Source organism: Grus americana, chromosome 5 (genome assembly GCF_028858705.1).
Source record: "Grus americana isolate bGruAme1 chromosome 5, bGruAme1.mat, whole genome shotgun sequence".
Lineage (NCBI taxonomy): Eukaryota > Metazoa > Chordata > Aves > Gruiformes > Gruidae > Grus > Grus americana.
In genome coordinates this window covers 2,132,860-2,159,733 of record NC_072856.1, presented here as the reverse complement: position 1 = coordinate 2,159,733, position 26,874 = coordinate 2,132,860, and the positions used below count along the sequence as shown (strand labels likewise).

General features: G+C 63.3%; 2 protein-coding genes across 8 annotated transcripts in view; both read left to right on the top strand.

Annotated features, from left to right (window-relative positions):
- Positions 1-12,211, top strand: part of KDM2A (lysine demethylase 2A) — a 49,880-nt gene extending 37,669 nt beyond the window's left edge. For 4 of the 5 annotated variants that reach the window (XM_054827604.1, XM_054827605.1, XM_054827603.1 and 1 more), the window contains 9 exons: positions 4,734-4,817; positions 6,609-6,875; positions 7,076-7,207; positions 7,291-7,380; positions 8,290-9,002; positions 10,172-10,335; positions 10,677-10,835; positions 10,994-11,209; positions 11,345-12,211. In XM_054827604.1, coding sequence (XP_054683579.1) covers positions 4,734-4,817; positions 6,609-6,875; positions 7,076-7,207; positions 7,291-7,380; positions 8,290-9,002; positions 10,172-10,335; positions 10,677-10,835; positions 10,994-11,209; positions 11,345-11,526 — 2,007 coding nt within the window. In that variant the 3' untranslated portion in view covers positions 11,527-12,211. Of the gene's footprint in view, positions 1-3,125; positions 3,304-4,733; positions 4,818-6,608; positions 6,876-7,075; positions 7,208-7,290; positions 7,381-8,289; positions 9,003-10,171; positions 10,336-10,676; positions 10,836-10,993; positions 11,210-11,344 lie in introns of those variants that run through there. The other variant, XM_054827607.1, reaches the window with a different exon arrangement.
- A 4,170-nt stretch (positions 12,212-16,381) lies between these two features.
- GRK2 (G protein-coupled receptor kinase 2) lies at positions 16,382-26,449 on the top strand. 3 transcript variants are annotated; one of them, XM_054828284.1, is made up of 21 exons: positions 16,382-16,818; positions 18,345-18,421; positions 19,100-19,173; positions 19,516-19,617; positions 19,859-19,933; positions 20,408-20,469; positions 20,765-20,816; positions 21,171-21,262; positions 21,630-21,729; positions 21,862-21,940; positions 22,078-22,208; positions 22,562-22,656; positions 22,733-22,840; positions 22,919-22,985; positions 23,680-23,780; positions 23,928-23,994; positions 24,078-24,173; positions 24,267-24,429; positions 24,536-24,672; positions 24,905-25,018; positions 25,283-26,449. In XM_054828284.1, exons 1-21 carry the CDS (start codon positions 16,706-16,708, stop codon positions 25,442-25,444), a joined length of 2,067 nt encoding a protein of 688 aa, XP_054684259.1. In that variant the 5' UTR covers positions 16,382-16,705; the 3' UTR covers positions 25,445-26,449. The 3 variants fall into 3 exon arrangements, with proteins under 3 accessions (XP_054684259.1, XP_054684260.1, XP_054684261.1); XM_054828285.1 differs by having other exon boundaries at positions 16,417-16,818; positions 24,908-25,018; XM_054828286.1 differs by lacking the exon at positions 19,100-19,173 and having other exon boundaries at positions 16,759-16,818.
- Positions 26,450-26,874: the final 425 nt, after the last annotated feature.

Sequence of the window (26,874 nt, the reverse complement as noted above, 5' to 3'; positions counted from 1 at the left end):
GCAGGTATTCTTACCCTTACGTCACCAAGTGAGGTCATTAATGGACCTGGGATCTGGCCAGCAGGACTGTTGGGAAAGACCCACCCTAGACAAGCACAGAACCTAGGGGTTTTCAGCACTTGCCAACTTAGCTGCTGTCACTACGTAGCTGACTTCTAGTTAAGCAAACATTGCATTGTGGAAGGCTTTCGTGACTGTGGCCTGCGTGTTTGTTTGGTCTCTGTGCTCCCCAGGATCAGAATGTGGTGTTTTCTCCTCATAGAGCCTGGATGTGCAGGTAGTCACCTGGCACCTCGATCTGCCAGTCAGATCAAATGTCCCACCATGCTTTCTGCCACCTTCTGCTAACTAGTGTCCCCAGGCACAGACCAGGAGAATGCTGCCTTTCCCCACAGCCTCTTGTGTGGCGATCATGACTTCAGGATGCCTCTATGTTGGGTCATGTGGAGAAATAAGCTTCTGTTTACTGTCATGAATGGAGCCTGGAGCTGTGACATGGTGGGACATGACGCTTTGGATGTGACAAAGATATGCTTCCAGCTCCATAGCAGGAGGGATTGTCCGTCTGCTGAGACTTTGTAAACCCATCCTAGACAAGGCTGCATCAGGCGTCTTGAATGGGAAGAGCATGTTGGCACCTCTGCCTCTCCTTAACCGTTCTAAGCTTTGCTGTCTCCCTCAGAAAGCTCCTGGTGACACCACGTTGCTGCCTTCTAAACCAGTGACTAAGAGCTGCTCTCCACTGGCTTAAATGGGAGGGCCCACAGAAATCAAAAAGGTTTCTAGCACTGCCTCAGGAGAAGATCTGCCTTTGTGAAATGAGGTAGTGACACCTTGTAGAACTGATGTCTTCCTGAAAAATCTTCATTTGGTGATGCCTCCGTGCATGATCTGGATTGGGGTCATTGGAAAAATCATTGGCAAAGAGGGGAACTTCTGAGAGGTCCCATTGTCTTTTGAGTGCTTGCATCCATCACTTCTGACCCCTCTTGCGGTGCGCTGGTTTCCATCATTTAGGCTTCAGAGGAGCAGAATGGTTCACAAGGCTCTGGCTGTAGAGCTGTCAGACCTGCTCTTGGCTGACTTGTGGGGAGCTGAGCCCATGTTTGAACTATTCATTTGCTGCAGTGTCACCAAGCCCTGCGGCCTCGGTAACTGGCACAAACGGGTTATGTTTGGGCCCTGCGTGGAGGTGTTGGAGCACCAAGCATTGTAGAAACAAGAAAAGCCCCTCCCAGAAGTGCAGATCCTGTCTCCAGGACCTCATCTCTGGCACTGTCCATGTACCCAGCTCTGTGTTGCTTTGGGTCTCCCCGTGATCAGAGACATCTCACTCCTCTGTAAGCACATGTTACTCTCCTCGTCTGGTCCTCCTGTGGGTCACATCTGCCTGAAACATTCTCTGTGCCTCATGCTTTCCTTTCCCTGCCCCAGTAAATCTGCCAGCTGGAATCTGCTTTCCTAAGACAGCTTGTTTCTCCAGGTGCTCATGTGTAAGAGACGCAGCAAACATGTCAGCTTGCTGAAGCCCAGGGGGTGTAAAAGCGCTGCCAAGCACCCTTGGGAGGAGTGAGTGGTCTCGGGACACTCTACTCCCTTTCCGTGGCCGTGGGGAAGGTGGGCACAGTCCCCTGTTTGCTGCAGGGCAATGGGACATGGAGAGGACTTGGTGACGAACAGGGGCTGCTTCTAGCAGGGATGGATGAGGAAGGCCAGGGTGGATTGTGAGCTGTGCCGAAAGGTCCCCCTTGTTGGTGGGACGGCAGCACTGGCCACACTCGTGCCTGTGGATCAGATGAGACTAAACCACAGCATGAAGCGCAGAGCTGTGTGCAAAGTTCCCCTTCCCGTGCAAGTGCCAGCGGCGTGACATTCACGAGATGCCTGATGCTTCCATACTTGCTGCCCAAACGGGAGCTCTGCAGCCTGGAGCACACAGGGTCGAAGACTTCTCTGCCATCCTGCCTGACCAGGTGTCACCTTGGAGTGCCATCTGATGTGCTTGACCTTGGCAACGTGACGGAGGAGCCACCCTGCACATCCTCCACACCGGGCCAAACAACACTGCAAAGCTGGGCGTCCCCAGCGTGACGCAGACGGCGAGATCCATGGAGAGCCTGTGTCGGGGGCCCAGGGGTGTCGTCGGTGGTTCAGGTGGTGACAGTCTGGACCCAGGTGTCTGGTCGGTGTGGCCTAGTGGCTTCCTGGGCTCTCCAGGGGCAGGAGAGACAAAAGCTGAGGTTGCCTGTAGATGCTTTGGCTGCATCGGGTAGGCGTAGTTGCCGTTCTCCAGTGCTGCTTTGGAGAGCTTGTTTTATTTTAAGGGTTTCCTCCATTTTAATTGCGATGGTCTGTAGCCAGGTTGGGGGGGGTCTCAGGGAGCTGGGGCTGGTTGAGGAGGGGGAATCTTGCTTTGCTGGGTATGGGTTTGTCCCCCTCTAGTGGTTAGGTCACCGGTGGCTTTGGGACTACAGCTGCTCCCAAACTTGGCTGACGGGATGTTTGTCAGGGAAGGTTTGTGCATCCAGGTCGGGATGGTGCGGGTGTAGCCCCTGTAGCCCTCATGTTTTGGGCAGCTCATCCCCCTTTGCCTTGATGTAAAAGCCCTTCCTCCCTGCTCATGCCAGTGGTGTCTCCTAGATCCAGGTGGGTTCGGCTTCCAACACGAACCCCAAAAACCACTTTGGAGAAGACAAAAGAAAGGCGTCGTGGAGGCTGGGCGTGAGCAGGGCTGGCCAGGGCTCTCCACCGCGCTCTCCCCAGCCTGCCCTGGCCCTGGGGAGCCTGGCCCCGGTGTCTCCGATTGCAGTGGCGGAGGGAGGGAGGAAGGTGGGCCGCGCCGCCGGGGCCCCTGCGCCAATCCGTGCGGCGCCAGCCGCCCGTCCCGGCCCCTCCCGGCTCTGCAGCAGAACGGCTCTGCCCTCTGCTCGTTCGCTCGCTTTTTCTCTTCTGCCATCTTCCCGTTGCAAAGCATTGCTGGGAACCGCATGTGGGTGACGCAGCAGCATTGTTTCAGGCTCAGGAAGCTGCCGCTGCTGCCCAAGGGCTCGGGAGGAGCACGCGGCTGCCAGTGCGGCCGCCGGAGCCGGGGAGGAGCCAGGGGTGCTCGGGGTGGGGGGTGCGACTGCTCCCCCAGCCATGTCCCCGAAGACCAGGGGTCCAGCTCGGGTCCGCTCAGACTGAGCCAGCCCCTGGAGGTGTCTGGGGAGAGGGGGGGGGCCCCAGCCCTCGCAGTGCGGGCACCGAAACAAAGAGGGCTCGGCAAACTTCACCCTAGAGTCTCGGCAGCTCCAGAGGCGCAAGGTCAGGCAGCTGGCAACGCTCGCGGGATGGGGAGGGGACGCGGGGACGCTCTGGACCCAGCCAGGGTGGGAGGGACCACGGGGGGACCCCTGCTTCCCTGGAGGGGTCCCTGGCTGGTGCTTGGGCTCACCTCTCCCCTCCCCTTCCTTGGGGCGCGCTTGCCGGCGTGCCGAGTTCCTGCCGGCCGGGGGAAGCATGCGGTGTGTTAGCAGGATCCCCTCCGCCTTGTCCCCCCCCGGCCAGAGAATTGAGGGGTCAGAAGGGACAAGGGGGCTGTCACCCACCCCAGCTCCAGGCCAGATGCAGCCACGGGACCTGGGTGCCCCCCAGCCCCTTGCCCCCCCACCCAGCCCAAAGCATGCCTGAGCCACTGTCACTCCCCGTGGCGCCCCGGGTAGCGGGAGGGAGACTGTGTTTCCCTGCCCACACGCATGTGTGTGCGTGTGAGCCCCCAGCCCCTGACCTTTCCTTTCAGCGTGTGCTCATGGGAAGGCTGGCGGGGAGGTGGAAAGTCTGTAGGCAGCACGCTGTGCTGCTGGGGAGCGGAGAGGAGGCCACCGCTTCCTGCCTCCCGCAGCCGCCCCAGAAGGGTGGTGGAGTGCTGGGAAGCCGGGCTGGGGTTCACACCCAGGGAGCAGGCAGCCCCCCGAGGGGGACACCGGCTGGTCCCTGCCCTCGCCCTGCCTGGCAGCGGGAAGCACGGAGTGTAGGGATGCCGGCAGGAGGTTCCTGCCAGCGTAGCCATGGCAACGCCAAGTAAATAAAGCACCTTTGCAGTGGGCACATTCCGGGGGGGGAATGACCGTGGGGAGGGGGGCTGCGGTGGAGGGGTGTGGGGAGCGAGAGGGCTGAAACGGCCAGGCTGAGTGCAGGGAGCCCGCATCCGCTGAGAGTGAGGGTGCCTGTCGCGCCGTAGGGCAGCGTGCCCGTCCGGTTGGTGCCGAGGGATCTCTCATGGCAAAGTCAAAGCCAAACCCCGAGGCAGTGTGGGGGAGCAGCTCTTGGCTACCCGGCAGCTTGCGCCAGGCTACGGAGGGGATGCTGGGGCTGCACCCTCCTGCTACCCTGTGCTTGGGGAGGGTTGCAGATGAGGGGGCGATCCTCATGAATCCTCCTCCATAAATCCCCCTGGATTGCAAAAGCTTGGCGCTCTCCCCCTACCACCACACAGCGCGGGGGCCTCGGGGCTGAAACGCAGTTGATGAAAGCGCTCGTGCAGATCGACTCGACAGAGCTTGTCTGTCTAATGTGGGGAGGGATCGTCGCTTGCGGGCGTGGGTAGAGGAGGGCTCCTTCCCAGCCGTGTTTGAAGCATGCTGGCCTTGGCATCTGGTCGGAGCCTGCCTTGCTGGTGGGAGCCCTGTTTCACTCTGCTCACACCTGTGCTTTTTGTTTCTCCCTTTCCCCCCCACCCCAACTCTCTCCATTAGCTGCTGCTAGAAGAATACGCGAACAGCGACCCCAAACTGGCACTTACAGGCATCCCCATCGTCCAGTGGCCCAAGAGAGATAAGGTAGGAGCTGCGAGGAGGGGACATGGGTGGGTATTGCATGCAGTTGAGCTGGTAACTTGCCCTTGGCTGAGTCGCTGTCCACGACTGGAGTGCAGTGGCATCGCTTCCGTGTACCTGCCTCAGGAGGCCGAGCCGGCAGGCAGAAAGGGAGCATTGCAGAGGCACGCTGTGGGGCACAACCACCTCCACAGCACCGTGGGCAAACCTGTTTGCTGGCAGCGGTGGTCATCTCCCACCCTGCCGGTTACCCCAGCTCAGCCGCCGGGTGGTAACTGGGTCATCCCCAGCCGCTCTGCTCTTCAGCATTTCGGTCGTGCTCAGAGGAGAGGGAGCTTTGCTGTTGGTGGAAGGGCTGATCGTCTAAAGGGTGCTCTCCTGGCAGCTCTCCGGCTTGACGAGGTGGTCCTGGGTGGTGTGAGCAATGTTGTGTGTCAGGGGAATGTATGGCTATTGCGTTCCCTGGGAGATGAAGGTGTGGGGGTTAGTGATCAGCATCAACCCTGCCTGTTCAGTAGGCAGGCCAGCCCCTCACTGGTAGGTGAGCATGCCCCTTGGGTCCCTGCCCGTGCTGTAGCGTTGGCTCTTGCACCCTCAAGGAAGGCAGCTCCCTCCTGGGGGTCTCTACTGGCACATAGCAGCCAGCTTCTTAGGAAAGGGACCTTGCAGTGTGCCCCTGCCCTTCTTCCTCCAGCTATGCTTATAACCCAGGGCCCAAAGCTGGGCCAAGGCCCAGGCTGAACTCGCTGGGCAGATGGAGGTGAGGAGCAGCCTGCTGCTGGCCGGCCGGACTTCCCCTCTGCAGGCTGCCTTCCCACAGCTCCCGTAGGTCACTGCTTCCTTCCTGCCAGGAGACGGGCTCACGGGCAGGCGTATGGGAAGAGCATGACCCCATCACACTGGGAAGGGCGGGTAACACCCCGTCCGGAGACAAACAGGCCTCTCGGCTTGCCCTTTGGAGGTGCCTGTGCCTGCCTGCCCTGCCCAAGGGGATCCAGCGTGATTTGTTGGCCCTTGAGCAGCACAAGCATCTTGGGCAACTTTTCTGGGAGAAGAGACCTGGAGACGTCTGCACACTTTGGATGCAGCACTCAGCTGCTTGGCACATCCTCGACCCTGTCCTTGTACTGCATTTTTTGGGTGCCTGCCCTTCCCCAAGCCCATCAGCTGTGGTACAGGCAGCATCGCGGCCGGTCCCAGAAGGATGCTGCAGCCGGCGTGTTTGCTGTGAGGGCTGATGGGACACGTGGGGGCAGGTGTCTGCTGGAGAGCTGTGCCATCTCACCTGCGCTACAAACAGGGGTGCTCGGGTGTTCCCAGCACGCCTCGAGCTTGTGGGAAAGAATGACCAGAGCATTTGGGTTGGAGCTGAGCCCTGTCCCCTTGTGCAGCTGGCGGAGGGACCTGGGCAGCACAGAGAGAGGACGGCCTTTCTGGCAGCCTGGGTGGACTTTGTCATTCTTTGCCTCAGAAGGAAGGAGTGGCTGTTGTTGGAGCACCGCGATGCTTTTGGGACTCAGCAGCCCTTTTCAGACTCATTTCTGACTGTTGATGGGGGGCGGGAGGAAAGAGAGCTCTTCGTGTGGGGTGGCGAAGGCCAAGCTCGAGGAGAGCTGCCCGGGGCAGCGCCGATACAGGCGCCTTTGTCTGCAGAGAGGTGAGGGAGCGGGGCTGCTCTCCGGCATGTTATCTGAGGTCGCAGCGAGGGAGCTGGGGATCAGAGGCTTTCTGATCCAAGCTGAATGCAGCAGTTCACTTGTCTCACGCCACTCCCCTTTCTCTTTCTGTTGCCAGCTAAAGCTCCAGGCCAGGCTGAGGGTGCGCCTGCCCACCATCCCCATCACCAAGCCGCACACCATGAAGCCAACCCCCCGCCCGACACCCGTCAGGCCTACAGTCTCTCCCATCGTGTCGGGCGCCAGGCGGAGACGGGTGCGGTGCCGAAAATGCAAGGCTTGCATGCAGGGCGAGTGTGGCATGTGCCACTATTGCAGGGACATGAAGAAGTTTGGTGGGCCTGGCCGCATGAAGCAGTCCTGCGTCCTTCGGCAATGCTTAGCGGTGAGTCTGCGGCCTGATCCTTTTTTCAAAAGTCCGCTGCAGCCTGGCGGTAACTCTGTGTGGCCGATCAGGATCAGACAGAGGACGATGTTTGATTCTGGGGGGATAGTTGGCCCCTTCCCCGTGATTTGGGCAATGAGGTAGAGAGGGAGGAAGGCTGTCTCACCTTGCCCTGGTTTCACCCCTGCTTTCCTTTGTAGCCCAGGCTGCCTCACTCGGTCACGTGTGCACTTTGTGGGGAGGTGGATCAGAACGAGGACTCGCAGGACTTTGAGAAGAAGCTCATGGAGTGCTGTATCTGCAACGAGATTGTTCACCCTGGCTGCCTGCAGGTGAGCAGCACAGGCCCCGAGGGGCAGAGCGGGGGCTTGGCTGTGGGGAAGGACTGTTGCTGACTGTCCTCTTCCCTTTGCAGATGGATGGGGAAGGGTTGCTCAACGATGAGCTCCCAAACTGCTGGGAGTGCCCCAAATGCTACCAGGGTGACGACGCAGAGAAGGGCCAGGTAGGAGGCAAGCTGTGCTGTGGCAGGGCAGGACGTGTGTCCTCCACCCTACTGCATCCTGCTGAGGGGATGTTCAACCAGGGCGGGCTGCATGGGCGGGCTGGAGGGCAGGCAGGCACCAGTGCAATCCAGGGGACCAGGTGGGCAGCGACTAGTGAGAGCAGGGGTCACTGGGGGTACAGCGCTTGGGGGCCTGGCAGCATCCTGCCGCAGTCCGGGCCTGGTGCCCTGCAGGGGGGACAAGCTGACAGCCCCTTGCTCTCTGTCCCTGGCTCCCAGGGAGCCCGTCAGCAGGCCAAGGCCAGGTTCCTGCAGAAGCGGCAGGGGCAGCCAGGTTCCTCCACCAGGCAGCAAGCAGACTGCGTGCGGCGGCAGCTGGCCCGTTGGCGGCTGCCAGCGCTGCCCAGGACACCGGCCTACGTCTGCCGCATCGCCTGTAGGACCGTGCCAACTGCTGTGGATGGAAGTGCAGCAGCTAAGGCAAGCCAGGCGGTGGACAGCTGCTCTGGGGCACCTTGATCTTCTCCTGGGTGATGTGCATGCTTGGGATGCACATCTGCCTGGTTCCTGGGTCCCTCAGCACTTCAGGCAGATGTGATGAGCACCTCTGATCCCCACGGTGTCTTGTTCTGAGCTGTAATCCTGAGAGTTTCCGCTGCAAGGGACGGGGGACTGTTAGGCACGGAGGGGAAGCTGCCCCCAACCTCGAGGGACGCCCCTTTTGCAAAGCAAGAAGGAGAATGTTGGTTGCTGGTGTGGGTGGACTCTGGCCCTGGTAGTACTGGGCACTGCTGGTGCAGACCCTGCTGGCACCGTGCACGTTGGCCTGGGGAAGAGGAGAGGGCGGATGCACTCCCCAGGCCCGCTGCAGCTCCATCCCTGCTAACCTGCCGCCCCACTTCCTCACAGAAGCGGAAGGTGGAGGAGAGCGATGATGACACCGCGCAAGCCAAGGTGCTGCGGCCCCTGCGGAGTTGCGAGGAGCCCCTGACCCCCCCGCCCAACTCGCCCACCCCCATGCTGCAGCTGATCCACGACCCAGCGTCGCCACGAGGTGTGGTGACACGTTCATCCCCAGGAGCCGGCCCCAGCGACCACCACAGCGCCAGCAGAGACGAGCGCTTCAAGCGACGGCAGCTGCTGCGGCTCCAGGCCACCGAGCGAACCATGGTGCGGGAGAAAGAGAACAACCCCAGCGGCAAGAAGGAGCTGTCAGAGGTGGAGAAGGCCAAGCTGCACGGCTCCTACCTCACCGTGACGCTCCAGCGCCCCACCAAAGACGTCCACGGCACTTCTATCGTCCCCAAGCTGCAAGCCATCACAGCCTCCTCCACCAACCTGCAGCACTCTCCCCGAGTGGTTATGCGCCACGCACCCGCCAGGATGCCCCTGCGGGGCGGGGGGGAGGAGGAGGCAGCCGCCGAGGAGGATGAAGAGGAAGAAGAGGAGGAGGACGAGAACGCGGAGGAGGGGGGGGCGGCCCGGCTCAACGGCCGAGGGGGCCGGGCGCAAGAGGGCGAGGAGAGCTGGATGCAACGCGAGGTGTGGATGTCCGTCTTCCGCTACCTCACTCGCAGGGAGCTCTGCGAGTGCATGCGGGTGTGCAAGACCTGGTACAAGTGGTGAGTGTGGGGACGCGTGGCAGCGGGGGGGCACACAGCCAGGCCTGCCCACGTCCTGACCCCTGGGCCACGCTGAGCCTTGTGCCTGATGAGCAGCCAGAGGGGAAGGGGGAAGGGATCTCTCCTCCAGCCCCCTCAGTGCCCTCCCTTTGCTCCACACAGCTGGCACTTGCCAGGCAGCATTGCCCTCAGACCCGGTGGCCAGACCTGCTGGGTGCTGCTTCTGCCATACATGCAGGTCTCTGTTGTCCCTTCTACTGCCTTTCTCCTGTCCCCTCCATTTGGGAGATGGTGGCGGGCTGTGCTGTCCCCTGCCGTGTCCTTGCAAGGTGCCAATGCCCTTTCCTCACCCACCGCCCTGCGTGGTCCTTGCCCTTCCCAGCCACCCGTCCTGCCTCGGCCTCCCAGCAGGCAGGGGAGGGCAGACTGAGGCAGGGATGGGTTTGCTGGCTGGAACCGACTCGACTCGGGGGGTGGCAGGCCTGAAGACAATGCTGGCACTGGGACAGCTGTGGATGGAGGGCTTGGGAACAGACAGGGGACTGGAAACTGGGAGGTTTCTAACCTCCGAGCAGCGGGAATGGCACAATGGGAAAGGACTGGCCCGCTTTGATCGGTGGCTGGTGGGAATGGTGGGGTGTGGTGGCTGGAGGAGAGCGTCCCCTCACCTGCCACTGGTGTGGCATCTTCAGGGGCACAGCTCAGCTGCCATCGGGTCCTGGGTCTCCCCAGTCTGCCACAGGAGAGGAGGAGTTTGTGCCACCTCCAGGCTCTGTCGCAGCTCCCGGCGAAGCAGCGAGCGCTGCCGAGGCCGTGGGGTGGGACCAGGCTGAGTGTTTTGCCTGCTGGGAACAAGGATGCTTAAGATCTTTGCCCTGGTGGGAGGAGCACCCAGGAGGGGGCAAGCAGGCAGACAGCTGCGACTCAGTCTTGTTACGTGGCAGCAAAACCCAGCTGGGGCTGTTCTGGGCATTCCTGGGTGGCCGGACACCCTCAGCAACCTCCCTGCATGTTTGGGGAAACCTAGGGAAACCAGGCAGAGCAGCCTTGTTCTGTGGCTGGGGCCGTGCCAGGGCTGGGCTCCTCCCTGCAGCCAAGCGACCCATCAGCTGTCTCATATCCCAGGGGGTTCTTGGGGGCTCAACTTTCAGCCTTGTCCTCATCCCCAGGTGCTGTGACAAGAGATTGTGGACAAAGATAGATTTGAGCCGGTGCAAGTCTATCACCCCCCAGGCGCTGAGTGGCATCATCAAAAGACAGCCGGTCAGCCTCGACCTCAGCTGGACCAATATCTCAAAAAAACAGCTTACGTGGCTCGTCAACAGGCTGCCAGGTGAGCGTGGGCTGGGAAGGGGTCCCTACCTCTGCCACCAGCTTGCTCCAAGGCTTCCTGATGGCTGGACCACAGCGAGAGACAGGCTCTGCACCCTGGTACCTGTCAGCAGGAAAACTCCTAGGTGCCTGGATCCCATCACCCAGCAAGCAGCCGAGAGGGATGTGGTGTCCCGTGGCTGTGTGGTGACCTGTTCTTCAGAGAGCCCGGTTCCCTGTCCCACCCTGGGCAGGGAGGGGAGCTGCTTCCTCATGTGCCTGGAGAAAGGGTGTTGAGATCTGGGATGCCTCACAGCTGACCAAGCTCGTCTGACTTGTTATCTCTGTCCCATCTCCCGGCAGGCCTGAAAGACCTCATCTTAGCAGGCTGTTCCTGGTCTGCGGTCTGTGCTCTCAGTACCTCCAGCTGCCCCCTTCTCAGGACCCTCGATCTTCGGTGGGCAGTAGGAATCAAGGACCCTCAGATCCGGGACTTACTCACCCCTCCAACAGACAAACCCAGTAAGCTGTTGTCCAGGCTGCCATGGGGCAAGGCTGGGGCGGTGGTGACTGACGAGGATCCCCATGGGTCATGGGGACCTGGGTGCAACGCTGGACCCAGAATGCCCCGATGCAGCAGGGCGGATAGTCTGCGCTCAGCTTCTCCTCTCCCTTTACAGGTCAGGACAATCGCAGCAAACTCCGCAACATGATTGATTTCCGGCTCGCCGGCCTGGACATCACCGATGCCACGCTGCGGCTGATCATCCGCCATATGCCCCTGCTCTCCCGCCTCGACCTCAGCCACTGCAACCACCTTACGGACCAGTCGGCCAACCTCCTCACGGCCGTGGGCTCTTCCACGCGTAACTCCCTCACGGAGCTCAACATGGCAGGTGAGTACGCTGCTCTGGGTGGCCCAGGCTGGACTTGCTGCTCTAAAGTGGCTTCCTCCTCCCTGCCGGACATGGGAGCTCAGCTCCGGCTTTGCGGAGGCGTCAAAGCTCACTTTTCCTCTCATCTCCCCACAGGCTGCAATAAGCTGACGGACCAGGCCTTGCTTTACCTTCGTCGTATCTCCAACGTCACCCTAATCGACCTGCGAGGTTGCAAACAGATCACCCGCAAAGCCTGTGAGCACTTCATCTCGGACCTGTCCATCAACAGCCTCTACTGCCTGTCTGATGAGAAGCTGATCCAAAAAATCAGCTAGAGACCCTCCCCGGGGCAGACTGAGGAGAAGGAAAAGAGCCCATCCCACCCCTCTCGGAGAGCTGCTCCTCCACGTCCCCACCTTGCCCTCCGTGTCCTGCCGCTGCCTCCCACCTGACTCGGCAGGCAGGGCCGCTGCTGGCCTCACTCCACCGTCCTTCCTCCTCCTCCTCCCCCGGGACTTCTGCCGATGAAGATGTCCCGCCAGGCTGGCCAGTACCAGAGGAGGAACGGGCAAATGGCAGGGAGCCTCGGCCCGGAGGCTGGCCGCTCCCAAGGCGGAGGTTGTAATAAGAGATCTCTGTGCAGAGAAGTGGGGCACCCTCTTCCCCCAGCTTTTCCCCTCTTCCCCATCGTCTCCTTGCCTTGAAACACTTGTCACTTCCCCGTTAGCACAAAGCTTGAGGGTCAAGGTCTCGCCAAGGAATCGGGAGCAGAGCTGGAACAAAATGTACCCCTTTGTGCCACCACCAGCTCGTCGCTTGCCCCCCTTATGGTTTCCCTCGTCCGGCTGCAGGGGCTGTGATCAAACCCTCCCCTCCTCCCACCACTCATGCATCCAGGTGGCTCTTTCAGTAGCGAGGGCAGGAGCCCCGCAGCCAGGGTATCGCAGGTTCTCCGGCTGCAGGGCTGGCACATGCTGGCCAGGAGCAGGGGCTTTGCAGCCCGCTCTTCCCCCCCCCCCCCCCGGCCTGGGGAAGCGAGGCTGGGGGATGATCCGCTTCCGCTCTGGGGCAGCGCCAGCTTTCCTGGAGCGCCGTGTGTCCCGACGCAGCCCCGCACAGAGGTGATGGCCAGGGGCCGGGTGCCGGCTGGGAGCAGGGGAGAAACCACAGGTACATCAGAGCTCAGGGAGGACTCGGAAAGCATCAGCCAGGGGTGAGTGAGCACACGGAGGGACAGGAGCTGCCTCCTCTTCCTCCCCAGCTCCCTGCGCGCGGCCCGGCATCGTGAAGCACTCCAGGGCTGCCATGGCCGGAGGGGTGAAGGCTGCTCTGTCTGCCCAGGGTGCTGTTGGCCTGGGACCGAACTGGCACGAACGCCCCACTGCATTGTCCTCTCCTTCCCCCCCACACCCCCTTTTAGCTGCCGTTTTTTCCTTTGCAATGAATGGTCGGTCCAAAGAACCTCTCTCTAGGGCAGCAGAGAGCTTTTTGCACTTTAAAAAAAAAAAAAACACCAACAAAAAAACAACAAAAAACACAACAAAAAAAACCAACAAAAAAAAAAAAAAGGAAAAAAGGTTGGGATCTTCTTTTGGGTCACTATTTTATTTCCCTCCCTGCCCTGCCTGTGACCGGATGCTCCCCATCTCCCCTGGTGTCAGGACACCGCTCTCCCCAGCCCGGCCCCCTCCCTCGGCAGCGCGTACAGATAATAGCACAAACCAGCCCACCCCGCGTCCCCAGCCCCGGAGAGGACGGCCGAGGGGAAGGGGGGGTTCCTGCGGAGGGCAGCCCCCGCCGCCCCGCTGCTTCAGAAGCAATAAGGGAGGAGAAACGACCGCGGACCCTTCTGCCCAGGCGCAGGGGCCGGTGGCGCGTCCTTTCGCTCCCCAACTGGCGGAGAGGGATGCGAGGGGACGATTGCCACGGATGAATCCGGAGGGCTTTGAGCAGAAAACACCCCGGGCGAGAGGAAGAACCGGAGAGCCGGGCCCCCGGCCGCAACCGGGCGGTGGAGGCCTTCTGCCTTAGTCTCTCTTGTCGGTGGCTCCCGTGGAAAAAAAAACAAAACAAAAAACGTCGGAAGAATCAAAGCTTTTCTTTTTCCTTTGGATTGATTTTTGAGTTTTGCAATGAGAAAGAACAAAAAAAAAGAAAAACAAGAAAAAAAGAGAAAGAAAAAAAAAAAAAAGCTGGGGTAGAGCTTAGCCTGGAGCCAGGTGGGCGCAGGGTTCCCTTCGCTGTGCTCGGACCCTCCCTTGGGGCAAGCGGCCGAGCCGGGGGGCAACGAGCCCTTCCCCGGTATCCCCCACCGGCCGCAGAGACTCCGGCATCCGACCCTCGTCACGCCACCGGCCACCCCGGCCCTCAGCTGCGGGGCAGGGGGTGAAAATCCACAAGGAAGAAAAAAAAAAAAAAAAGAGAATTATATATATAAAAAAATCACTTAGTGATTTAAAAGCAACCCAGACTGCTCCCTAAAGACAACTCCTGCAAGAAAAATCAATATTGTTTAAAAGTTTGGTTGTGTTTTTGTTTTGTTTCAATTCTCCCCTTTCCCCCTACCCCCTCCTGGAGAAATATTGTAAATATATATTTTTTTGTTGGCGATTTAGAGTCCATCTCTGATGTTTGTGCTTTAAAAATTAAATGTAAGCATTAAGGGTAAAAGCAAACCAAGTCTTACGCTCTCTCAGTCGGTATGGTTTGGGTTGGGGGTTTCTTGTCTGGGGGCAGAGGGAGGGGAGCTAGTTGGCAATTTTTTTTTTTTGTTTCTTTTTTTTTGTTTGTTTTGGTTTTTTGTTTGGTTGGTTTGGTTTTCCTTTTTCTAAGCATTCTCCGATACTGGTTTTAGAGAGGATCTTTGCTCATAACATATTACCACAGGGATGGGAGAGATGTTGTGGGGGGAGGGAAGATACCAGCCTCTGAAGGGAAATATTTTGTTTCTTGGGGGTGGATTTTTGGAATAAAAAAAAAATTTGAAGAAAAACAAAACCCTGCGTCTCAGCTTTGCCCGTCGTTTGTCTGCAAGGGAAGCGGAGGGGACGAGGCCCCTCCTGTGCCCCCCATCCCCAGCACTGGGGCTTCCTCCGCCGCCCACGCTGCCACCAGAGAGGAAGCCTGGGGCACGGTCACGTGCGCCCTGAGCCCGGGGTGGCGGTGGCAGCTGTCCCCGTGTCCCCGTCATCTCCTGGGGGTGGTGGTGGGCAGCCATCCCCGCGTCCCGTCGCCTCCCGTCCTCCTCCTCCCTTGGGAAAACCGCTCCATCCCTATGGTCTCCGCAGCAGCCGCGTTTTTAGCGCAAGTTTCCCCCTTCCCCAGCTGACCCACCTCTGCGACCTCCCTGACGAGGAGCAGGCAGGGATCGCAGGCAGGGAGTGCAGGCAGCTCCCCCGCAGCCGGACCTGCCGGTACCTCGCGCAGTGTCGGGGCCGGCTCGGTGACTGGCTCCGCTTGGGACAGGCTTTATCTCCCCAGGCCGGGCAAGCCAGAGGCAATTCCTGCCTCCCCCAGCCGTGCCCAGGCCGGGCTCACACCCGCAGGGCCGGGCCGGCTTTCCGCAGGGATTTATTTCTGTCCCGTCCCCCCTGCCCCGGCAAGGCCGGGTTTAAAGGCTGGGAGGCCGCCGGGAGCAAAGCTGGGGCCGGGGCAGACTCGGTCAGCCACCCCAAAGGGCCGTGCCGGTCCCGCAGCTGCTCCAGGGCTGGCTCTGGGCCACAGGGCCACCGAGGTGACATTTACCGTCCCCCAGCCTCCTCTGCAGGGACGTCACGGTCCAGGCCCCCGCGACGGTTGGTGCTGTACCAACGGCAGCAAAACAAGCCCCCGGGCCGGGCCATTTGCATGTTGAGGCGCAGAGCTCGCTCTTCCGTGGGCGAACATCCTCCTCCACGGGTGGCTGAACCCACAGCCGCCCTCCCCACGCCTCGGCCCCGTCCGCCGGAGCATCACCGCGTGCCCACGCCGGCGACGCGACGCGCGCGGAGGCACCGGGGACCAAGCAAATCTCATCGCCCCGACCCGCCGCCCGTCCCCTCCGTGTGTCCCCTCCTGCCTGCGGTGCCACCAGAGCAGGGCGGCTGCCTCCATCGCCCGGCGCGGAGCCAGGGCAGCCGCCCCGCTGTGCGGCCTGCTCTCGACCCGGTTATTTTAAACTCCGTCTATTTATAGCCGCCCCTTTCCTGCCGAGCGCGCGGGCGCGTTGGCGAAGCGCCTCCTCGCCGCCCGGCTCCCACCCGCCGGGCTTCACCGCCGCGACGGTGCCCGGCCCGCATCCGGCAGCCGCCATGGCGCTGGTCCCTGCCCGCCCCTCTGCCCTCCCCCTGCCCCGTCACATGGCGGCGCGCACACGCGTGTGCACACACACACACAGACACAGACACGCGTGGTGCTGCAGGGCGCCACTGGCGTTGTCCTACGCGGTCACAGCCGGCGCCTCATGCGCGTGGTGTGACACATGGCGTGCCGCGCGCGGTGCCATGCACACGGTCACACCTGCTTGGTCACACGCACAGCGTTGTAAACTCGCACAGTGTCACACACCCACACGGGGTCATAGACACACACCGGGTCACACACCCACACGTGTCACACACCCACACGGGGTCACACACCCGCACGGGGTCACACACCCGCACGGGGTCACACACCCGCATGGGGTCACACACCTGCACCGTGTCACACACCCGCACCGGGTCACACACTCACAATGGGTCACACACTCACACCATGTCACACACTCACACGGGGTCACACACCCGCACCGTGTCACACACCCGCACCGGGTCACACACTCACACCATGTCACACACTCACACCGGGTCACACACCCGCACGGGGTCACACACCCACACCGTGTCACACACTCACACGGGGTCACACACCCACACCGGGTCACACACCCACACCATGTCACACACCCACACGGGGTCACACACCCACACCGGGTCACACACCCACACCGGGTCACACACCCACACGGGGTCACACACCCACACCGGGTCACTCACCCACACCATGTCACACACCCACACCGGGTCACACACCCACACGGGGTCACACACCCACACCGGGTCACTCACCCACACCGGGTCACACACTCACACAGTGTCACACACACAGTGTCACACTCGCTCGCCGGTGTCACGGCCACGCCCAGGTGGGCGGGGCGACGGGAAGGGCGGGGCGACCTCCGGGCCCCGCCCACGCTCCGTCCCGGGGCGGCACTGCCGCCTGTCACACACGTACGCGCACGGACACGCGCACGGACACGCGCACGGACAGGCGCTCCCCTCAGGCCGCCCTGCCCGCCCATGGCCCCCCGCCGCTGAGGCCGCGCCGCCGCCTGGGCCCTCCCCACGCCGGGCCGGGCCGGGCCGGGTCCGTCCCCGGTCCATTCCGGGTCCGCCCCCGGTTCCGGTTCCGGGTCCCGGTTCCGGTTCCGGGTCCGTCCGGGTCCGGTCCGGCGGCGGTGGGCGGTGGGGGCCGGTGGGGCCGGCGGCGCGGCGCAAGATGGCGGACCTGGAGGCGGTGTTGGCGGACGTGAGCTACCTGATGGCCATGGAGAAGAGCCGCGCCGCGCCCGCCGCCCGCGCCAGCAAGAGGATCCTCCTGCCCGAGCCCAGGTGAGGCCCCGCCGCTGCCGCCGCCCGCGGGCTGTCCGGCCGGCCGGCCGGCCCTGCGACCGCCCGCCCCGGCCCTGCCCCGGTTCCCCTTGTCCCGGCGCACCGCGGGCGCTGCCCCCGACCCGGCTCCCCGGCCGCGGCCCGGCCTTGGCTCCCGCGGTCGGGCAGGGCCAGGCGGGGCCACCGCGGCCCCGGCCCCGCTGCACCGGCCTCCCGGGCGCAGCCCGGCACACTCCTCCCGCTCAGCCGCCCCCGGCACGGCAGAGGCACGGCCACCGCCTCAGGCGGGCACGCTTGCCTGTGCACACACATGTCCCGTGCACACACATCTCCTGTACACGCACGCACACCCCTGTACGCATGTGTACACAGATGGGCGCAGGCACCCAGCCCGCGCACACCTGCCTGGGCGCACACACACACACGGACATCCTGCCTGGCGTGTGTACACACACAGACACGCTCTCCCCAGTACACGGTCACACCCAGCTGTGCGTGCCCTCTGTGTACACCCACTCACCAGGGCACACACCAGCCCTGCCAGGCACGCCCGCAGCTGCACCCGTGCCCTCCTGCAGCCGTGCGCTTGTGTATGTGCACATGTGTACACACGTGCAGAGTGCTGGGGGGCCTGCGTGCACACAACTCTGCTTGCACATGCACACACAGTGTACATCAGCACACGCAAGGGCTCCGCTGACACGCACAGGACCTCCGCCTTCCCTGTGCAGACACACACAGACACACACACGCGGAGTTGTGGTGCTCCCCGCTGCGCACGCCACCCCCGCGCCTGTGTCGCTGTCGTGCACGCACCCCCTCCTGCCCACGCAACCCGCTTCACAACTTCCCTTTGCACACCCAGCCTGCACCAGCCCTGCACACAGCCCAGCACACATGCAGGCACAGCCGGACCCGCACGGCACGGCACAGTGAGCGTGGCACGACACACCGCGTGGAGCACAACACGCCGCGTGGAGCACAACGTGGCACACAGCAGCACAACACGCCTTGCGCGGGGTGCAGGTGGCGCACAGCACAGCGCACAGGCACCCCGCACAGCCTGACGTGCACAACAGCCCAACACAACACCCGTAGCGCAGCCTGGCACACACCACCTGGCCCCCACACTCTCGGCACACACATAGCCCTGCACATGTGGGCACGTGCTGCCCCACTCCTCCCCAGGGAGCAGGAGGGGACCCAGGCATGCCACCCCAGTCCCCACCCTCACTGCCAGACCCAGGTCCCAGGCACCAGGGAGGCTTTTTTGGGGGTACCCTCCTCCCCAACCTCCCTTGGACCCCAGCACATGGGGCACCCTGTGCCTGACCCTTACTAAGGCCCAGCAGCGTGTCACACTTTGGGGGGGGGACACACGAGATGGGAGGACGTGCATGCCAACAGGGCTCGGGGATGCAGGAGGGGCAGGGGAAGGCATGCGGGGCACTGGGGGTGTCGGGAGCAGGGGGCTGCAGGAGGGCATGGGGCAGGTGGGGTGCTGAGCCCCTCCGGTGTCTCCCCAGCATCCGCAGCGTCATGCAGAAGTACCTGGAGGACCGGGGAGAGGTGACGTTTGACAAGATCTTCACGCAGAAGATCGGTGAGCTGGGGACACGGGGGCTGTGGGGGACACGGGGGGTGCACGCAGATGAGCACCTGCAAACAGGGACGCTCGTGTGCCTCACAAGTGCGGGTGGGCTGAGGGGCTGGATTGGTGACAGCCATGACAGCAGCAGAGGTCATGGCTGTTCCCCTCCGCCCCTGGCACAGCCTGGGGGAAGCGAGGGGGCTGGGCAGAGGTGCCTGGGGGCTGCGTGACACAACCCCCTGTGCCACGTTCCCCACCCCACGTCCCCCACCCTGTCACTTCCCCCAGCGCCGGCGCTAACCGTCCAGGGCAGGAAGCGCCTCTCACTTCCTCCCGCCGGCTCTGGCGGTTTCCGGGCACGTCCACCCCACAGCAGCCTGCTCCGCGGTGCCTGCCTGCACCCCTACCCCACTGCTCCCCCTCCACACCAACCTCCTCGCTACCCTATAGTGCCCCATAGCACCGCAGTGCTCCTCCCTGTGCAGCCAGTGTACTTGCCTCGCTATATCGCCCTGCCAAACCCTGGCCGGTCTCCTGCTTGTCACTTCCCCTTCCCCGAGCCTGGCACGGGGGTGGCCGTTGGGACAGGCAGGCCCAGGGGACATCCCTGTGCCCCTCGGCCTGGGCTATGGGGCACGCACTGCTGCTCTGGGGCAGGCACGTCTCACACCGTGGCTCTGTCCCTGCCAGGGTATCTGCTCTTCCGGGACTTCGCCTTTAACCAGGCAGAGGAGGCCAAACCCCTGATGGAGTTTTATGAGGAGGTGAGATGGGGAGACCCATCTGGACAGACCCCCATGGTCATTAGGAGCGTTGGGGGTGGGATTTGGTGCCCACAGATGTAGTACAAAGAGCATGCAGGGTACCCAAGGGAGACAGTGCCCAGGGGGCCAGGAGGTGACACTCCGGGTACCCAGGGGACATGGTAACCATCGGGTGCCTGTGGGACATGGTACCCAGAGGGGCTGGAGCCGTGGTTCCCGTGTACCAGGTTCCAGGGGCTGCCCAGGCTGCGCCTGTCCGGTGCGGGGTGAGGGCTGTGCCCTGGGGCAGCGCAGGCCTGGGGGCGGTGTGCCCCCGTGCCATGGGAGCTGTGCCCTTGCCAGATCAAGAAGTACGAGAAGCTGGACTCTGAGGAGGAGCGAACTGCCCGGAGCCGCCACATCTTTGACCATTACATCATGAAAGAGCTGCTGGCCTGCTCCCACGTGAGTGCTGTGCTGTGCAGGTGCTGTGCTGGCGCTACAGTGGGGTGAGGTCCCCAGAGCGGGTGGGAGGGATGTACCCCATGTTGCTGGCACCCAGTATCTTCAGGGGGAGCTCCAAAACCACCACCGACTCTCTTCTGGGAGCCACAGACCCAGCCCTGCCTGGCTCCCGTGGGACTGCCTTGTCCCTGTGCCCCCATCCCTTCTGCCCAGGGTGACACGGTCCCACCTTGCCCCACAGCCCTTCTCCAAGAGTGCCACGGAGCATGTCCAGAGCCACCTGAGCAAGAAGCAGGTGCCACCAGACCTCTTCCAGGTGGGCATCGCCCGGGACAGAGAGGGGGTCCCTGCCATCTCTGGTACTCGAAGGATTAATCCTTGCGGGGGGCTGGTGGTGACAGAGGCCCCTGGAGGTGGGGAGGGGTGTCTCAGAAGGTGTGGAGACCCCAAGGGATGGTGAGGGGGTCCCCAGCAGGTTGGGAGTGAGGGGGATTGTTGGGGGTCCCCATGGGGTGACTGGGGGATGGAAGTAACAGAGGGGCTCCCCAGAGGGTGGTGATTGGGACCCTGGGATGCAGAGATCCCCAGGGGTGGTGATGTTGGGGTCCCCAGAGACTCAGGTGACCTTGGGTGGCAGAAGCATCCCCAGGGGCCTGGCAGTGGCAGGGTGGCAGTGGGGATATGTGAAATCCCAAGGGTGGAGGAGACCTCACGTAATGATGGGACCCTGAGGGGTACGGGTGACCTGGGTGGCACTGGGGACCCAGCGCTGAGCCCTGTATCCCCCCAGCCCTACATTGAGGAGATCTGCCAGAACCTGCGTAGGGGCATCTTCCAGAAATTCATCGAGAGGTGAGATGGACGACAATCCCACAGGGATCAGGGTCTCCCAGCCCAGAGAGGGGCCAGGGGTCCCTTCTTAGATAGGAGCTCCGGGGGTGTTTGTCCCCAGACCAGGGACTCGGGGGGCTCTTCTCGTCCCCAGGTCTTGCCTGGGGTCTCTCTGTTCCCAGACGGGGGTCCCGGGGGGTGCTGCCTCCAGACAAGTCTCCAGACAAGTCCAAGGGGCCCTTTTGCCCTGAGATGGGTCTTGGGGGGGAGGTCTCTCCAGGGGCTCCACTCTTGCCCTCTCTGTGCTTCGTTGCAGTGACAAGTTCACACGGTTCTGCCAGTGGAAGAACGTGGAGCTGAACATCCATGTGAGCGGGGACCCCTGCGCCTCGGGGCACCCCGGGCACTTCCAGGGAGGGGAATGTGGGCACAGGGACAAAGCCACTGCCCCAGGGCTCACTGCCACTGGCACTCTCGGACGAGCACCCCGCAGGGGCACCCTCGCACACCCCCAGGGCTTTCGCTCACTCAGAGGTGGCTCTCCCTCACCTACCCACGCTCACGGGGGCATGTGGAGCGGCCTCTGTGTTCCTCACCCGAGGAAACTGAGGCAGGGTGTGGGACCCCCCACCACCACGGACACACGCAGCTCTTGGTACAGGGCAGGTGCTGCGGGACCCAGGTGTCCAGGCTCACCCCCACCTCCTTCTCGCCCCCTCCAGCTCACCATGAACGATTTCAGCGTTCACCGAATCATCGGCCGCGGCGGTTTCGGAGAAGTCTACGGCTGCCGGAAAGCGGATACAGGCAAAATGTAACGGGGGATGCACCGTCATGGGGGGGCCAGAGGGATCCGTCTGTGATGAGGGGGGCACTGGGGCTGTGGTGGTGGTCCCTGAGGGGGGATGTCCCAGAGGGCATCTGCAGTGGTGTTGCCGTGACGACAGATGTTGGGGGTTGCGGAAGTATTGCCATGGCTACGGGTCTCTGGAGGATACAGGGACGTCATGGCCGTGGGTGGTAGCTGGATGCGGTGATGTGGCCGTGGGTGCTGGTGGTGGAGGGACGCGACGGCATGGCTGCGGTCGGCAGGGCCGTGGCGACGTGGCGGTGGCACTGGAGGGACGTGGCGCCGTGGCCGTGGGCAGCAGCAGGACCCTGCGGGGATTCTTTACCCCCAGGTACGCCATGAAGTGTTTGGACAAGAAACGCATCAAGATGAAGCAGGGCGAGACCCTGGCCCTCAACGAGCGCATCATGCTGTCCCTCGTCAGCACCGGGGTGAGGGGACAAGGGACCGGGCAGAGCTAGCACCCTGGTTGCAGGCTGTGGTGTGGGCGAGGGGAGAGGGACAGTGATGGGGGGTGTCCCCGGGGCACCGCCAGCACTGCGTGACCCCGTCTCTCCCGCCAGGACTGCCCGTTCATCGTGTGCATGTCATATGCCTTCCACACACCCGACAAGCTCAGCTTCATCCTCGACCTCATGAATGGTGAGGCGCCCCGGTCCTGAGGGACCCCGGGTCTGATCCCTGGCTGGCCTGAGCCACGGGCTCAAAGCCCCCTTCCCGCACCATCCCTGGGGCGCAGAGGGCAGTGCCGGGGTGAGGACTGGTCCCTGTCGTCACAGGGGGAGACCTGCATTATCACCTGTCCCAGCACGGCGTCTTCTCGGAGGCAGAGATGAGGTTCTACGCAGCCGAGATCATCCTGGGCCTGGAGCACATGCACAGCCGCTTTGTGGTGTACCGCGACCTCAAGGTGACCAACCCCACGGGCACCCGCACCCCCAGGGGCATCCTCACAGGTGCCCAGAGGCCCCATTGGCATCCCCGGGCCCTGTAGAAACCCCCCCAAGACTGTGTGGGCACCCACAGGTATCACAGGCACCCACAGACCTCGCAGGAACCCCCTCAGACCCCATGGGTATCCTTGGGACCCCCACAGGCATCCTGAGACCTTGGGGAGCACTCGCAGACTCTATTGGTGCTTCCCGGTCCCACGGACACCCCCAGATCCCACAGAGCACCCCAGCCTGACCCATGTGGGCCCCCCCCCAGCCTCGCTGCCATGGGCAGCGCTTGAGCTCAAGGGCTGGCACGGTGTCTTGGCAGCCGGCAAACATCCTCCTGGACGAGTTTGGGCACGTCCGCATCTCAGACCTGGGCCTGGCCTGTGACTTCTCCAAGAAGAAGCCCCATGCCAGCGTGTGAGTGTGCCCACGTCCCTGCCCGCCCTGCCCGCCCGCCTGGCACGGCCCCTGACCCTGCTCTGTGCCCCCGCAGGGGCACCCATGGGTACATGGCTCCGGAGGTGCTGCAGAAAGGAGTGGCGTACGACAGCAGCGCCGACTGGTTCTCGCTGGGCTGCATGCTCTTCAAGCTGCTTCGGGGGTGAGCGTGCGGACGTGGGTGGGCACAGGCGGGCACAGGTGGGCACCACTGAGTTCCCTTCTCCCCTCCTGGCCGCAGGCACAGCCCCTTTCGGCAGCACAAGACGAAGGACAAGCACGAGATCGACCGTATGACCCTCACCATGGTGAGTTGGGGCACCCCGGCCTTTGCCCTGTGTGCCAGGGAGGGTGAAGCAGGTGTGGACAGGGCACGAGCACCCCCCGTGCTGCTGTGCCCCCCACCGTGCGCTGGCAGAGGCCTGGGGGGCACACGGGGTGTGGGTGGGGGGTCAGGGACAGCTGGTCCCTGAAGGTGAGCAGTACACAGAGTGTGTGTCCATGCCCACCTCTGCGTGCGTGTGCAAATGTGTGTGCAGAATGACAAGTGCATGTGTGCAAGTGGGAGTCTGCACGTGGGCGTGTTTGTGTTCACGCACGCCTGTCGGGGGGTAGGTTGCACACAGATGTGTTTGCAGCATCTGTGCTGTCCGTGCACACGCCTGTGGTGGTCACACCTGTGAGCCGCCGCACACTTGTGTGCCTGATGTGTGTGCACGCATCTCTGTGTATGTGCTTGCATGGGACTGGGTGTGCACATGCACGTTGCATGTGCGCCTGCCTGCATGTGCATGCATTGGTGTGCGCGCTCTGGTGCACAGGCATGTGTGAGTGTATGCATGCCGGGGTGTGTGCGCACACCTCCCCGTGTGTGTCAGTATTGTAGCCTGTGCACGTGCAGGTGTGCCTGTGTCTGTGCACACATGTGCCTCCCTGTCCCCGTACACACATGCTCTCAGTGCTTGTGTGCTCGCGGTGTGAGCAACCGTGTTTCTCCCGCAGGCCGTCGAGTTGCCGGACTCCTTCTCCCCCGAGCTGCGCTCCCTGCTCGAGGGGCTCCTGCAGCGAGACGTCAACCGGCGGCTGGGCTGCATGGGGCGCGGGTGAGTGCCGGCGGGCACCGTGGGCGCCAGGACGGTGCCCAGGGCTGGGGCGGAAGGCAGGCAGGGAAGGAGGGTGTGCTGGAGCGGCGCCCCGGACCCAGGGCTGCAGCCGGGAGCCTGCAGCGCTCACCCCACCTCACTCCCCAGGGCTCAGGAGGTGAAGGAGGAGCCCTTCTTCAAGGGCCTGGACTGGCAGATGGTTTTCCTGCAAAAGGTGAGGGACACAACTCCCCCAGCACAGGAAGGGGTACGGGGGCGCGGGCAGCCACCCCTCTAAAACCCCTTTCCCGCCTGCAGTACCCACCGCCCCTGATCCCGCCCCGCGGCGAGGTGAACGCAGCTGACGCCTTCGACATCGGCTCCTTCGACGAGGAGGACACAAAGGGCATCAAGGTACCAGGGCGGAGGGGGGCTGAGCGCAGTGGGGGGCTGTGGCGGCAGGCAGCCCCTCACCCGGCGATGCCTGCCTGCCTCCCTGCCCACCAGCTGCTGGAGAGCGACCAGGAGCTGTACCGCAACTTCCCGCTCACCATCTCGGAGCGGTGGCAGCAGGAGGTGACGGAGACCGTCTTCGAAGCCGTCAACGCTGACACCGACAAGCTGGAGGCTCGTAAGAAGGCCAAGAACAAACAGCTGGGCCACGAGGAGGGTGAGTGGGGCCGGGTGCCCCCCAGGTCCCCCCCTAACAACCCCCCCAGCTCTGTCTAGCCCGCTGGCCGTGCCACAGGCTGACCCTGCCTCTCCCCGCCACACAGAGTACGCCATGGGCAAGGACTGCATCATGCACGGGTACATGGCCAAGCTGGGCAACCCCTTCCTGACGCAGTGGCAGCGCCGCTACTTCTACCTCTTCCCCAACCGCCTCGAGTGGCGCGGGGAGGGCGAGTCGCCGGTAAGGCGGGCGAGGAGGGGGGCACAGGGCAGCACAGGGTGAGCACGGTGCTCAGCGGGCACACCTCCACGCTGGCAGACGTCAGGGTGTGCTGGGTGGTGCGGGGGGAAACGTGGGGTGAAGGATGTGCACAAGCAGGTGTGGCATTGTGAGGGGTTTGGGGGCATGCAGGGGGGGCTTGGGGGGACAAGGAGGTCTGGGGGCGAGGGCCGGGCTGAGCCTGTCCCCCCAGCAGTCCCTGCTCACCATGGAGGAGATCGACTCGGTGGAGGAGACACAGGTGAAGGAGCGCAAGTGCATCCTGCTCCGCATCCGTGGCGGCAAGCAGTTCGTGCTGCAGTGCGATGTGAGTGTGCGCTGGGTCACCCGCGCTGGCTGGCCACCATCCCCTGGGGGCACCGGCCACCCCTGACAGACACTAGCCACCTCCTGGCCACCTCCTGCTGGCCGCTAGCCCTGGACGTTTAGCCCTCCAAACCATCACAGGGCACAAATACAAAAGTTTGGGGTAACCCCACAGCCTTGGCACCCTGGGGAGCTCCCGACCACCCTGTACCCTGCCCCAGCACCCCGGGGAGCCCCGGCCTGACCCGTACCCTGCCCCACACAGAGCGACCCCGAGCTGGTGCAGTGGCGGAAGGAGCTGCGGGACGCCCAGCGCCAGGCCCAGCAGCTGCTGCAGCGGGTGCCGCGCATGCAGAACAAGCCCCGCTCGCCCGTGGTGGAGCTCAGCAAAGTGCCGTTCATCCAGCGCTCCGCCAACGGGCTCTGACCCCGCGCCGATGCGCCCGCGCACCCTCTTCCCCCTTCCCACCCCGCCTCTAATTTATTGGGTTGGGTTCCCGCGTGCCCCCGCTCCTTTTTGTCGTCCCCGGGCCAGGCGTTGGAGGACGCCCGGTGCCGGTCTCACCCGCTGGGTGCGGAGCGGGCACGGCTGTGGCATCGCTGTCCCAGCCCAGCCTCTGGCACAGAGCTGGCGCTGGGTACACGGCACAGCTCAGCACCTCTCCCCGGCGTCTTCCCCGATCCTCTACGAACTCTCCGGCTAAGATGAAGGCAGCCCCCGCGCCCCCTCTCCGTGCCCGCCCGCTTCGCCACGGCTGTGTGTGCCAAATGGGGCAGGTGGGTGCCCAGCTCCGGCCGGGCAGGGAACCGGCCAGCTCGTCTCACCCGTAGCCTTTGCCCACCTCCCTGCGAGCCGGAGCCGGCGTGCCCCGGCTCCGCTGTGCCCGTCGTGTGGGTGCCAAGTCCTTGGTCTGCGTGCGTGCGTGTGTGTGTGTGTGTGAGAGTGTGTGTGCCCGAGGGGACCCCCTGTAAATACTGTGCCATGGGTCCCCTGCACCTCCCGGCTGTGCCCCTCCTGCCACCCCCCTGGGTGAGAGGGGGGCACCCCCTGCTTCCCCCCAAGCTGCGGGGCAGCGGTGCCCAGTTGGGGGGCACGGGGTGGCTGAGGAGGAGGGTGCAGGTGGGGCCCCCCCCAAATCTGCCTCGTGTGACACTGGCCTCAGTCCCCAGCCGGTGGGTGTAGGGGCAGGGTGTCCCCCAGGGCCCCCACCCCCTGTCCCCCCCAGTCCCTGGCAGCATCTGTAAATATTGGTCTCCGGTTGGTCTGCTCCAGGGGCTGGAGGGGGGGCAGAGGGTGGCACCGGGCAGGGCTGGGGCCATTGATGAATGAGATTTTAATGAGCAGAGACGTGAGAATGCAAAAAAAAAAAAAAAACCAACAAAAAAGAGAAAATTAAAAAAAGAGTTTTTATAATAAAAACCTAGAAAAGCACCGTCCGGCTCCACCTCATTGCAGGGTGACAGAGATGTCCCTGTACCCACTTAGGGGCATCGTGCCCCAGGTCCCTGTCACCGCTGGGGATGTGGGCAGGGGGGGGCTGCCCGTGTGTGTCCGTGTTGTCATGTCGTCCCCCCCCAGCAGGCAGGGTGGCACTTTGGGGACGTTCAGGTGGGAGTTGTGCCCGTGCCCTGCGGGATAGTGGGGGTGCTGGGGGGTGAAAGCAGGGGGTCCCACCGCTGTCCCCCTGGGTGACCTTGGCTGTCGCCTTGCCCCGGGGCTGTGCAGGCAGCAACTCTCCTGCCCGCACCCCTCCTGCCCGCACCCCGCGCGGGCGGCACGTCCGGGGTGAGGCGCACCGGGCCGGTGTGTCGGCATTCCTGCGGCCCGGCCGGGCCCGGGGCTGGGGAGCGGCGGGG

What these genes read in the sequence shown, in the direction of transcription:
- GRK2 (XM_054828284.1), top strand. Translation starts at nt 16,706, where the DNA reads ATGGCGGACCTGGAGGCGGTGTTGGCGGACGTGAGCTACCTGATGGCC. An exon ending in ATCCTCCTGCCCGAGCCCAG is followed by an intron (nt 16,819 to 18,344) that starts GTGAGGCCCCGC and finishes GTGTCTCCCCAG; the next exon opens with CATCCGCAGCGTCATGCAGA. An exon ending in ACAGCTGGGCCACGAGGAGG is followed by an intron (nt 24,430 to 24,535) that starts GTGAGTGGGGCC and finishes CCCGCCACACAG; the next exon opens with AGTACGCCATGGGCAAGGAC.